This window comes from Zeus faber (assembly GCF_960531495.2).
Source record: "Zeus faber genome assembly, chromosome: 7".
Lineage (NCBI taxonomy): Eukaryota > Metazoa > Chordata > Actinopteri > Zeiformes > Zeidae > Zeus > Zeus faber.
Window position 1 is genome coordinate 32,182,259 of NC_137203.1, and position 13,423 is coordinate 32,195,681.

The following is a 13,423-nucleotide window of genomic DNA, read 5'->3' on the forward strand; positions in this document are numbered from 1 at the left end:
TAGTGTCGCTATTGCATTGATGCACTGTGCTGGTGCATGGGAAAAGTACAAATCCATATCCATCACCCCACAGCTAACCTCCATGACATCCATAAGGTTTGTTAGTTGGAATGCGTATATCACATAGGTTCACCAGCTAAACGTAGCAAAATCTTCAGTCACCTTACCAGGATGAACCCCAGCTTCAGTCTACTGCAAAAAACTCCCCTCACTGCATCCAAGCACCTCAAACTCAAAGCTAAATGGGTTAATTGGATGTTTTCTGCATCACATAATAAATAAATCAATCAATAAATAAATAAATAAATAAATAAAAGAAGAGGTGTTCCTATATTGATCAATAAAAGTATCCCATCTCAGAATAAAACCAAAATATCAGACACAGAAGGGCGATACAGAATGATTAACAGAATTTTAGGAGACGTCAAATTAACCATAGCTAATATTTATGTGAAATAATACACATAAAGAATGCACATATTACTAACCACCCCACAAAAGCTCCTCTAGAATTGATTTTTTTTGTAATGTCCTAAATTGCTAATCCTGAAATCTTATCGTAACCTATTGTAATCTCTGATCACAGGCCAATTAGTTTCAGCCTCATTAATGAAACTAACCCGAACCCCCCTGGCAGGTGCCGGTTAACACCATTAACACCACGGTTCATAACCATTTCCTTTCCAGAGAATGGACATTCTTAATTAACTTAAATGACTCTCCAGAAGTATCACCACCCTTACTTTGGGAAACAGCAAAGGCAGTTCTGAGAGGTAGTATTGTTTAATTCTCCTCTTACAAGAAAAAAAAAGGACAAGCATGCCAAAATAAACTACAACGATTAAAAGACTGGCTTTCCCAACAAGCCCACTCACCCACTGAACAAATCTGAAATGAGATCTGGACAATCACCTTGATAATATTATCCATCAAAAGACACAATTCCTCATGCAATGAACAAGAGTGAATTATTTTGAATTCAATGACAAATCAGGTACATTTCTTGCCAATCAACTGAAACACGATAGAGAAAAAACTTATTCCAGCCATCAAAGATGCACAGTGTAGGATAACACACCCTGCAAGACATCAATAAAATATTCAGACACTTTTATAATAAGCTATATCATTCAGATAATGAATCAAATACATCAAACATTAACTCATTCCTTGATGATATCGACATCCCTAAACTATCCACAGAGCAGGCTACAGTACAATATTAGATCAACCACTTACTTTAGAAGAACTCGGGGAAGCTCTCTTCTCTATGCCTAACAATAAATCACCTGGATCAGATGGCTTGCCATTGGAATTCTATGGCCACTTATATCCCCACTATACATCAGAATGGTTACGGAGATGAAGACAACCTCCACCATACCTCTGCACATGAATACTGCTCTAATTTTGTTTTCGCTCAAACCCAATAAGGACCCAACCCTCACCTCCAGTTATAGACCCATTCAATGGATTAGAATTCTGTACATCTCAACATTTGCTTCTGTCATCACCAATGGTTACACCTTACAGCCTTTCACTCTACAAAATGGCACAAGACAAGGGTGTCCACTCTCCCCTTTACTATTCGCCATCTTTATTGAACCCCTCACGGTGGCCACCCGTCAAAACAGTAATATAATTGGCATAGAAACAGGAAACAGTTCACAAAATCAGTTTGTATGCAGATGATACACTACTCACAAAAAGTTAGGGATATTCGGCTTTCGGGTGAAATTTCAGGATGAACCTAAAATGCACTATAATCTTTACAGGTGAACTTAATTTGACCTTCTCTGTCCAACTGTTCAATGTTTCAGTACGTTCTCACTGTTCCCTTAATAGGCTCTGCCCACCTATCCAAACATTCTGGACCAACATCACCAAGAGCTATCATCCCTTCTGGGTCAGAGCATTCCAGTTTCTCAGTTCACCATCCACCCATTTTGATCGCCTATCTCTCCCAGTGCCAAAACTCATACTCAGCACATACACCACACAATAGACCAAAGGCTTGCAGGATGGCGGGGTGCAGGCTATGTGGGTGGGGATGCGGCGGGCAGCTGCCATCTTGCCTGTCACGCTCCTGCCCAAGCATGCTTCAACAACAACAACAACAACAACACTCCATCGAACCAGGGTCTACGAGACAGGAGGGATGCGAGTGAGGGTGCGTTGTGCAGGGTGTGGGTGTGTGTGGGTGTCTTGCCGGCCCGCGGGCAGCTTGGGCGGGGTGTCGGTCTGTCACCATGGGGCCGTGATCCGGGCCAGCGGCCTGCGTCTTGTGCCTGAGCCCGGGGATTGGTTGTATGTGTGCGCCCCTGGGGCGCAGGGCCTCCTTGTGCTCCCTGGGACTTGGTCATGCTCCTTGGGCTGGGCGCGGGAATTGCTCCACGGCCCCCTGGCTTCTCTTCCGTGGCTGCAGGGCCGGGTACCCGGGGATCTCCTGCAGCCAGGGGGGCTGTGGAGTTCGAGGGGCTTCGGGGCCCCTTGCGCTGCCTGGAGGCGCCGCAACATAATACCGACCTTCTACACCAGTACCAATGGGGATAAGTCATGTACACTCACCGGTGGACCTCCTTTCCTCCCTTATTTACTGCCATAACTTTGACAGGAAGAGGCCACGGGACCAGTTGTAGTTCCAGTTTTCCTGGAACTAACTGGACCTAATTCAGTTTTTCAATACATGTTGTCATCCAATGTTCATTTTTTTGTGTAAATGTTTGTTTCTATGTTTATTTGTCTCACCGTGGTGATACTCCCCCTCTTGGAGTAGTGATCAGTTGTTATAGATCCAAACATGATGAATAGTTCTCCAAAGAGGGGGGTTGGTGGTGGCTCTCCATAACCAAAACTGTGCTCTTGTCATTCCACAGGGCATTCACAGGACAGAGTTATTGCAGCAGTTCTTGATGATTTAAGAATTAATAAAGAGTTGCATTGCAGGTGGAGAACTTGAACTCCTCTTGCAGACTAACTCTGTCCTGGATGCAAATGGCATACAAATACTGTGTTGTATGCCCAGCATGCTGACAGCACAGGTTTAAAAAAATAATAATAAATAAAAAAAAAAAAAACAATTGCCAAGAAAATATTACTCAATTGGAAAAACAGATAATCTCACCACATCCCAATGGTTACATTTATTAACAGAATACATCTCAATGGAAAAACTATTGGCAATATCAAAAAACAATGTTGATTCATTTAATGGAATATGGGCTGCTTATATACACTGACAACTTCAACCATCATACTTCAGTCTTCCTAAATCGGGGCAATGTCGTGGTGTTTTGCAGCATGTGGGGGTCCCTCGGGTCTCATCAGGGCTCTGCGGTTGGGTAGGTTCCCGGCAGCTATTGGGACGTCTGTGGCGCTTGGTGCTGTGGCCATGGGGGGTTCCCAGGCCCCAAGAGGGTGTTAGGGGGGCTGGCTGGCATCTGTGTGTTGGTTTGGGGCTTCGGTCGGGGGTGTGGACTGCAGGTTCAGGGCTTGGCCCCGTGGTCGCGACCCCACCCCATGGGTGGGGTGGCAGGACTTGCGTATCACTTTGTTCAGTTTCTTGTAGTCGCTGGCTCTAGTGCTGCTGCCACAACAGAAAGAAAGAAAATTGAGAAAATTGCACTAGCCACAACAGACTGGTAGAAGATATGCAACATCTTTCTTCACACATTGAAGGCCTGAGCTTCCTCAAGTAGAGGAGTCTGTTCTGCCCCTTCCTGTAGACAGCGTGGGGAAGGCAGCCATTTGCTCTGTACAGGCTTCCCTCAGCCTGACCACCCTTCACCTTGCAGACTGATCTTTTTCATTCCTGACCACACATCCCACACGTTTTGCTGGAACTTGCTCTCCAGCTTTTGCCTCTATGCCTCCTTGCTCTCCCTCAGCCTCGCTGTATCCATCCCTTAAATTTTCATAAAAAAGTCAGCGTTTTATTTTCTCTGGTCTGCAGTTGACAAATTGTTGAAAAGTTGGAAATCTAGCAGAGAGAGAAGTGTCGTAAAAGGTCTCCAGAAATTGCTATGAATGCATTCAAGTGTTTTGTTGTTAGTCTGGCAGAGACTGAGTTGATGACGTCACAAGCCGTATCGGCAACAGCTGATGGTGGGATGTAAACAGCAATAAAGATGGCACATGTGTACTCCCTCAGCAGATAATATGGATGAAAACTCCCAGCAACAGTTCAATGTCTGGGCTACAGAAACGCTCCTTCACAGTAACATGTCCGGGATTACACCATCTGTTGTTCACAAACACTGCAATCCCGCCTCCCTTCTTCTTACCACTCAGTCTGCAATCTCTCTCAGCCCGTTCCGTCTGAAAGCCGGGGACAGTGGCATTAGCATCCGGAATATGTTCTTGCAGCAACGTCTTGGTAAAACACATAATACTGCATTCCCGATATTCCCGCTGTGTCCTCGTAAGCGCTCTGAGCTCGTCAATCTTATCCGCCAGGGACCTCACATTCCCCATGACAATCGAAGGAAGAAATGGTTTCTATTTCCACCTCCTTGCTCTCCGTTTGGCACCGGCCCTACATCCCCGACGCCTCCTCTTCAACTCGTCAGGGATATGGGGTCTCGCTCCGGGCAGTAGTGTAGGCTCAGAGAGCGCAATCAGCTGAGGTAAACAATACCCCACTCCCATTGGCATAGTGCCCCAGCACAACAAAAGTTAAAAGTGCCAAGAGTATCAGCAGAAATCCTTTAAGACACACAGTACCCATATTAGCTTGAAAAATTCTACCTTATGCAGTGTTTTGACAGAAAAGAGAGCGCAATATAAACAAAAGAAAATACAAAAAACACAAGACATTGACTAGAGCTACTGCAACAACCGGAGGGTGACTGGGTGGGCCCCCTGCCAGCTAGGTTTGAGTCCTGTCGGCTTCCACCTGGTGTCGGGTAGTTTCTGGCATGCTGGGACCCGGCGGCTCTCTCCGCAGCCCCGCCAGGTGCCTTTCAGGGTCCCTGGGAGGCCGCTTGCTGTCGTGGGTGTGGGTTGAGTTGCGTGGCTTCTCTGCGGTGGATGCCCGGGGTGGTGGAGGGCCCAAATATTTGGCAGCCTGCGGGCATTGGTGTAGGGGGAGGGCTGACATCCAAGTGTCCTGCGCTGAGCACACCCTGCTTCATGGGTGGGCCACCGGGGCTTGCGGCTGGACAGGGCATCTGGCCAGTTGTGGTGGAGTGGGCCTCACCCTTGCATGGGGCGCTGGTGGGTGTGGGGGAGCCAGCAGGGCAGCCGGTTCAAGTAGGGTGTCGGTCTGTCGGCGTGGGACATGGCTCCAGGCCTATGGTCCATGCCTGGCGTGCGCAGCCTTGATTCTGCACCTGCATCTTGTGCCTGCAGGTGGGGGTGGGTTGTGTATGTGCCTCAGGGGTGAAAGGTCTCCTCGGGCGCTCCAGGACTGGGTATGCTCATTGGTGCTGGGCGTGGGTGTTTCTCCGCGGATTTACGGCTTCTCTGAGGGCTGGGGGGTCTTCTCTGGCTGCAAGGCAGGGTGCTCGGGGCTTTCCTGCAGCCGTGGGGTGTCTATACTGCCCCGGGCCTCAGGGCCTTTTCCACTGCTTGTTGGCGCTACGATATAATACCGACCTTATACACCAGAACCAATGCCACCATGTGGCACGGTGGTGCAGTGCATTGCACTGCTGGCTCACAGCAGGAAGGTCGTGGGTTCGAGGGCAGTTGTTGGCACCGTGCTCCGGGCGGGTTATCTCCCAAATAGGAGCCTTTCTGTGTGGAGTATGCATGTTCTCCCTGTGCTCACATAGGGTTTCCTCCACCTAACGTCAGTAAGGACCCCCACCAAAAACATGCACACATCATCATCTGACCAGCGATGGACACTCGTCACCAGGTCCCCGGGTGCGTCGACGAATGCTGCCCACTGCTCCTGGCTGCCCCCCCCGAGGAAGGATAAGCCAGATAAGGGTAAAATGCAGAGGCCTCAATTCACCGGCCACCATCCAAAGCATGTGCATGTGTTGTGTTGCGTGATAATTAAAGATTCTTCTTCTTCTTAGGACAAGTCCTGTACACTTACCGGTGGGGACACACACACCAAATTTACTGCCATAGCTATCACAGGAAGAGGCCACATGGCAAATTGCTGTTGCAGTTTTTCTGGACTTAATTAACTCAATTTTGTCAATACATGTCCTCTGACATTTCTATGTTTGTTTTTCCATGTACATGTTGTTATCGTTTGGTTCTATGTTAATTTGTCTCACCCGTGGTGATTACTTGTTTAAAGACCAAAACATGGAAAGATTGTTCTCCAATGAGGGGGATTGGTGGTGGTTCTGTGTCACAAAAAGGTTGGCTCTTGTCATTCCACAGGTCATCCACAGGACAGAGTTATTGCAGCAGTTCTTGATGATTAAAGAATGAATAAAGAGTTGCATTGCAGGTTGAGAAGTTGAACTCCACTTGCAGACCAACTCTGTCCTAGATGCAATGGCATACAAATACTCTGTGTTGTATGCCCAGCATGCTGACAGCACAGGTAAAAAAAATTAAATAAAAATAAACAAATAAATTTACATTTTAATTAAATAATAATAAATAATAAACATTAACTCTTTTGATAGATACAATTTCAATATCTGATTTGTCTTTTTTTGTCCCTGATATTTTTCTTTACAATTTCGGTTTCATATGTTTTTTCCACCGTATTTTTCTTTAGTATTTTCTTTTAGAATACTGCAACTAACCTTGGGGGCTGTATTTTTGGACAATTGCTTCTTTACTGTCTGACTTTCGGCTATTTTTCTGCATCTGGAACAAGAATAAACACAAGCGTTATAATTACTTTACATAACAATAATAATAAATACATGTGATTTCACAAACATAATAAGAACATATTTATAGCACATAGTATGATAATGTCACAATGCGTCTTACTATTAAAACTCATCTTGTTCCATTATTTTTCAAACGTTGGCGTGTCGGTGACACACCCGCCTGGCTACTTTGGGTCAAATTTGGTCAGTTTTTCCCCTAATTTTTGGTCCGCATGTGGATCGATATAGATCAAAGTTTAACCACGAGGTGTTTGCAACGTCCCAGTTATAATTTTTTTTTTTTTTTTTAAACCTTTGCTGTCAGCATGCTGGGCATACAACACAGAGCATTTGTATGCCATTGTATCTAGGACAGAGTTAGTCTGCAAGTGGAGTTCAACTTCTCAACCTGCAATGCAACTCTTTATTAATTCTTAAATCATCAAGAACAGCTGCAATAACTGTGTTCTGTGGATGACCTATAAGATGACAAGAGCACAGTTTTTGGTTATACAAAACCACCACCAATCCCCCTCTTTGGAGAACTATTTTACCATGTTTGGGTCTATAAACAACTGATCACTACTTCAAGAGGGGGAGAGTCACCACAGGTGAGACAATTAAACACAGAACCCAACAACATTTACATGGAATCATAAACATTGGACGACAACATTGAGAGTGTGTGTGTGTGTGTGTGTGTGTGTGTGTGTGTGTGTGTGTGTGTGTGTGTAAGCTGTCCACCGGTGAGTGTACATGACTTATCCCAATTGGTTCTGGTGTATAAGGTCAGTATTATGTTGTGGCGCCTCCAAGCAGCAGAAAGGGCCCCGAAGCCCCCCCGAGCTCCACAGCTGTGTAGACACCCCATGGCTGCAGGAAAGCCCCGAGCACCCCACCCTGCAGCAACAGAAGACCCCCGGGCCCGCAGAGAAGCTGGAGGACTGTGGAGCAACACCCACACCTGGCCCCGAGGGGCATAACCCAGTTCCAGGGAGCAGGAGGAGACCCCGCACCCCAGGGGTGCTCACATACAACCCACCCCCAAGTGCATGCACAAGATACAGCCGCAGGCACAGAAACCGGCCCATGGGCGCCAGGCATGGACCGCAGGCCTGGATCCAGGCCACGCACCGACAGACCAACACCGCGCCCAAACTGCCGGAGGGACCCCCATGCTTTTAGGTTTTTAGCAGAGCTGAAATCCCCGTGCCTCAAAAGATGAATATGCTGGTCTTCTTGGAATGGAACCTCAACAAAGTAAACTGTTTGTTTGTTTGTTTATTTAACAGGAACAAGAGGAATAAATGGGGACTGTCCCAGAAAAGTGTATTTTGGCCAAATCCCTTCAGGCAATGCTGATCTATTGATTTTGTATTATTTATGTAACACTACCATACTTCAATGTTATATTATTTCACATTTTATATCTGAGAATGTTCAGGCTATTAAATTTTATTTGACTCAATTGAACCGTCGCAGTCGGAAAGATGCTCTGGACAGGCAATGCCAGTCTCTTTTGTTTTGTTTTAACATGGTCTACTTTGTTTAGCACTGTAAAAATAAACATTTATATGATTTATTCCAAAATGTTTGGAAATGTTAAATCTTTGTTCTGTTTAAAGAAACAACTGTTATTGTGGCTGACATGGGGGCGTGGTCGGGCCGGTGCCGGGAGGCGAGGGGAAGTCAGAGTGGTAGACTGACGCTCCCCGCTTAAGTATCAGCTGTGTTTAGTTGAGCTGACTGGCCAATCATGGCAGCTGGGAAGTTTTCTTATGTGTCCATTTGTCTTACAGTCAGGAAGACCCACGGGCAGGGATGCTGAGGGTGCGCTCCTGAACCGAGCGTTCCACAACTGCCACCAGGAAAAGACCGAAATTACACTTCTGTGTCTGTTTTATTTGATCAATTATTATTACCTCCCTACTGGAGCACCTTATGTTGAATTTTCCCCAAATAAAACCCGGTGTGCCGGCATCCCTCCATCCAAACCTGCTTCTCTCCTGTCATTCTACCTGAACCAGGCTAGCAAGCCGGCTACAATTATATTGTACTTATGCTGCCTTTTTGTGTACGAAACACCCTTGGACGTTGGCGGACACAATCAGTACTATATTAGCTATTTAAAACAGAAAGAATCAGCATACCCCGAAACAGCCCATCACCTTCATCAGAGATGGTGAGAAGGCACAACATTAGCCTAGCTCCTTGGGAGGGCTTCTTGCCATCACACAGGACTGGCAGCTCCAAGTCGACCTAGGAAGGCAGCTGAAGTTCCCAGAGAACATCGCAACTACTCCGCTCCACCCAGATATGGTGTTAACTTTGGAGTCTACGAAGCAAGTGGTCCTGCTGGAACTTACTGTCCCCTGGGAAGACTGGATGGTAGAAGCCAATGAGCGCAAGAGGGGTAAATACGCAGATCTTGTTACAGAGTGCTGGAGTAATGGCTGGAGAGCCCGCTGTGAGCCAGTCAAAGTTGGGTGCCTGGGCTTTCCTCGTCATTCATTACAGCGAACTCTCAAACTCCTTAGAGTAAAAAGACTGCAGTGCAGTATAGCCAATAGAGCATTCTGGAGGCTGCTGAAAAGGCCTTGCAGTGGCTGTGGATCCGGAGGGGGGGATCTTTGGAGCAGTACACAACTTGGACACAAGTCGGGGGTCCGATCATCTCTGGCTAGGTCGCCCGAGTGAGGGTGTCTGATTTAAGACCCGAAACACTCTATGACCCAGGGTTTATAACTGAAGACGTGTCCAAGTAGCACCAGAAGGTGTATTCTTGAACTGTGCTTATATGCAGTCCAATGGGGCAAACCTTTTACCCGTTTAAACAAAATCTAAAATGGGAATCTCACAAAATTGTAATGGGGGAAAAAAAGGGTTGCAAACCATGCATTTTATCATTTTTTCAGGATATATAGACTATTTTGGGCTTCCGCAAATCAGTTATTTTGGCTACAGCGAATGTAGAAAGAAGAACATGAACCGATTCCTACTGGCAACCTGCTGTAGCATGCAGAAAGAGTCTTCACAACCAGACACCAGTTGAGCGGAGTGAGTATAAACTCCAAAGGCACTTTTAAATGGGTAGCATGCACGGCCCCACCTGGCAGACAGGAGTCGGAGGCCCAGCTCCAGACTCTCCCCAGGGAGCTCATCCTGGCTGACTCTGGCACGGCTCAGAGGGCTCACGGGAAGAGGGTCATCGGGGCCGATTTGGACTTCCTCCACAAACCTCCGCAGAAAGCACCTGGCCTCGTCCTCCATTACACAGTAGATCTCAGATGGTGCTGGGTCAGGATTCAAAGGTCAAGGCTGAAGATAAAACAGAACGTCAACAATAGGTGAATGGCACAATAGTTGTGTTGTAACTCTAACCATTTAAAAACAATCTGTGGGCGCAAACCGACTGTGTGTACAGTTTGTTTTCTGTACGAAAAATTTTCAGTTTGTGCTAAAAACGGATGTCATCCCATTTTCCATTTTTTGATAATAAAAAAAATGGAAAAACAATGAAGTAACATGTAATGACTGAGGATAAAAGCCTACTTTTGCTGACCTGATTTTCTTTTTTTTTTTTACAGTAAATACAAGGACAGAAGAATAAAAAGGATAAAGAAAGACAACCAAAGTGATAATATACTCACTTTGGTTGTCTCTCTTTATCCATTTCATTCTTGTTGTCGTATAGTCATTACTGCCACCTACTGGAATGGAGCAGTTTGTTGTATGGGCGCAAAAATTACGCGCAAAAAACGGCGTTTTCATACGTCAGCAGACTAATTTGCATAATCTGTGGCGGAAATGCAGACCACACACACACACTTATTTTCAGATACCTGTGTTGTCTTGTATCTTTGCTTAAAGAAAATCGCTTTAGTTGGAACAGTTTTCATCCTCAAAACAAATATCCCCTAAAAACACATAGAAAGCAACTAACAATTATTCTTGTAAAAGATTCTTCCGTTTAAATTTTTCTTTTCGATTATTCGGTCTATGCAATTTATTAAATAAATAAACAAATACATTTCATAAAATTAGGCTAATGCAATGCATATCTTTTTAATTAATTAAATCTATCAATTTAACTAAGTTACTTGGTAACAATCGGACAGCCTCAACATTTAATGTTAACTTCTACAATAGCTACAGCTGAAACGCAGCATTTAGATATCAGATTAATTATAGCAAGGCAATATCGAGACAGACAGGGATTTTGGTTGTCGTAACAAAGTAATATGGAAATATTAGTCAAGTAAAACAAATGTTGAACTTTGTAGGCCTAATCAATGCTGCTAGCTGCTTAGCCATGGTATCCGCATTGCTTATGTTATATATATAAGGAAAAAAAAAAGATATAGTGTGTGTGCACACACACACACACACACACACACACACACACATACATACATACATACATACATACATACATACATACATACATACATACATACATACATACATACATACATACATACATACATACATACATACATACATACATACATACATACATACATACATACATAGTAGGTAAAGGGGCCAAATTTAGTGGGTTAACCCAGGTGTCCTGTTCACATCAGAGCCGATCGGCACGCGCACACGCACACACACACACACACAGTTAGGGATATTCAGCTTTCGGGTGAAATTTCAGGATGGACCTAAAATGCACGATAACCTTTACAGGTGAACTTAATTTGACCTTCTCTAAACTTTTAAATGCACATGTCCAACTGTTCATGACTCAGTACTTTTTGCACAACTTGCTGTTCTCTAACAAGGAGCTGAACGGCAAATTCACAACAGGTGTTTAATCCATGAATCGACCAATACAGTTACTGGTTCAGTTAGTATTGGTATTTAAACAGTCCTCTTCATCAAGCTGTTCACATTTTGACATCATGAGACGAAGACGACACCTAACAATTGATCAACAGTACCTCGCCATTGTGAGGCTTCAAACACGATGTTCTCAGAGGGAAGTGGCCACTGAGCTTAGAGTGTCACAGTGTCATCAGCAGGTTCCAACAGGGATACAGAGAGACTGGAAGAGTCACAGAAAGGCATAGAAGTGGACGTCCTTTGGCCACATCCCTCACCGATGACCGCTTCACTGTGAACAGTGCCCTGCGGAACCAGATGATGAATGCCACTCAACTCCAGGCACATTTAAAGGAGGTGAGAGGCACCCAAGTGTCAAGTCAGACCATTCGAAACCGTTTACATCAGCGTGGTCTGCATGCTAGACGACCAGCAAGGGTACCTGACCACACCACCAGGCGCAGGCATCATCGTCTTGCATGGGCCAGGGAGCATTTACGCTGGACGAGGCACCAGTGGGCCTCAGTGCTGTTCTCTGATGAAAGTCGATTCATGTTGAGCAGAAATGATGGCCGCCAACGATGTTGGAGACGTCAAGGAGAGCGCTATACATCAGCCACTGTTGTTACCAGACGAGCCTTTGGTGGTGTTACAGTGTGGGCAGGTGTGTCTAGTCAATACAGAACTGCCCTACACTTTGTGAATGGTACAGTGACAAGCCCATACAACCTGAATAACATCATTAATCCAGTCATTGTGCCCCTGCATGAACAACACAGGCCTAATTTCATCTTCATGGACGACAATGCTCCAGCTCATCGAGGTTGCATCATTAGGGAACGGCTGCTGGAGACTGGGGTACCTCAAATGGAGTGGCCCGCATTCTCTCCAGATCTGAATCCCATAGAAAACCTATGTGATCAACTGAGTCGCCGTACAGAGGCTAGTCACTCTGTACCCCAGAACCTCAATGACCTGAGGGCCGCCCTTCAAGAAGAGAAGGGTGCCATGCCTCAGCAGACAATAGGTCGACTTGTGAACAGCATGAGATGTCGTTGTCAAGCTGTAATTGATGCTCAAGGCAACATGACAAGTTATTGAGACATTTTTATTGTGGTATACCCACCACTGTTGTTGGCTTTTGTTTCAATAAATTCTTTGAGATGAGGAAATCACCATTGCATGCTTCTACTTAAATGCCCGACTTTCATGACATAATAGCGTGAACTTTTTACATTTTCCATAAATTTCACCCAAAAGCCAGATATCCCGAACTTTTTGTGAGTAGTGTATATGTACATACACACACATACTGTATATATTTACAACAAATAGGATCCCTCAAATATGTCCCCTACGTCTTTACAGCGTAACCATAACCTACCGCCCATTGTACAATACAAAAAAACTGAACGCGAACATGCATCTACAACCGTTTGAAACGAAATAAAAGAAAAGTAAATGAATTCAAAGATAAGACCAGTAATTTCTTACCTTGGACTGTTAGGGTTAGGGTTACCACTACGGCGATTATGTTCCTATTCCCGCCGGACGCCGGAAGGAGAAACGCCCTTTGGCCAAACACAACAACGAGGAAACGCGCGTTTACGCTACGTCAAAGCCGCGACTCTTCCTTTCGTCGCGGCTTGATGACGACCCTGAATAGAACCTTTTTAATTTTTTTAATAACCTTCAATATTAAATTGTAACATTCTCTTCCAAAGTACGTTATTTTGTGTGGATATGGAAAATATAACTGTTAAACAATTATTTGAGTTAAAAAAAAAAAATAATCAACCAATAAAGAA

General features: G+C 45.0%; 1 protein-coding gene across 2 annotated transcripts in view; it reads right to left on the minus strand.

Annotated features, from left to right (window-relative positions):
* Positions 1–13,176, minus strand: part of ppm1f (protein phosphatase, Mg2+/Mn2+ dependent, 1F) — a 34,446-nt gene extending 21,270 nt beyond the window's left edge. Inside the window, exons 1-2 of one of the 2 annotated variants that reach the window (XM_080003440.1) lie at positions 13,110–13,176; positions 9,898–10,106 (exon numbers count right to left, since the gene is read on the minus strand). In XM_080003440.1, coding sequence (XP_079859566.1) covers positions 9,898–10,058 — 161 coding nt within the window. In that variant the 5' untranslated portion in view covers positions 10,059–10,106; positions 13,110–13,176. Of the gene's footprint in view, positions 1–9,897; positions 10,107–11,734; positions 11,817–13,109 lie in introns of those variants that run through there. The other variant, XM_080003441.1, reaches the window with a different exon arrangement.
* Between the last annotated feature and the right edge of the window lie 247 nt (positions 13,177–13,423).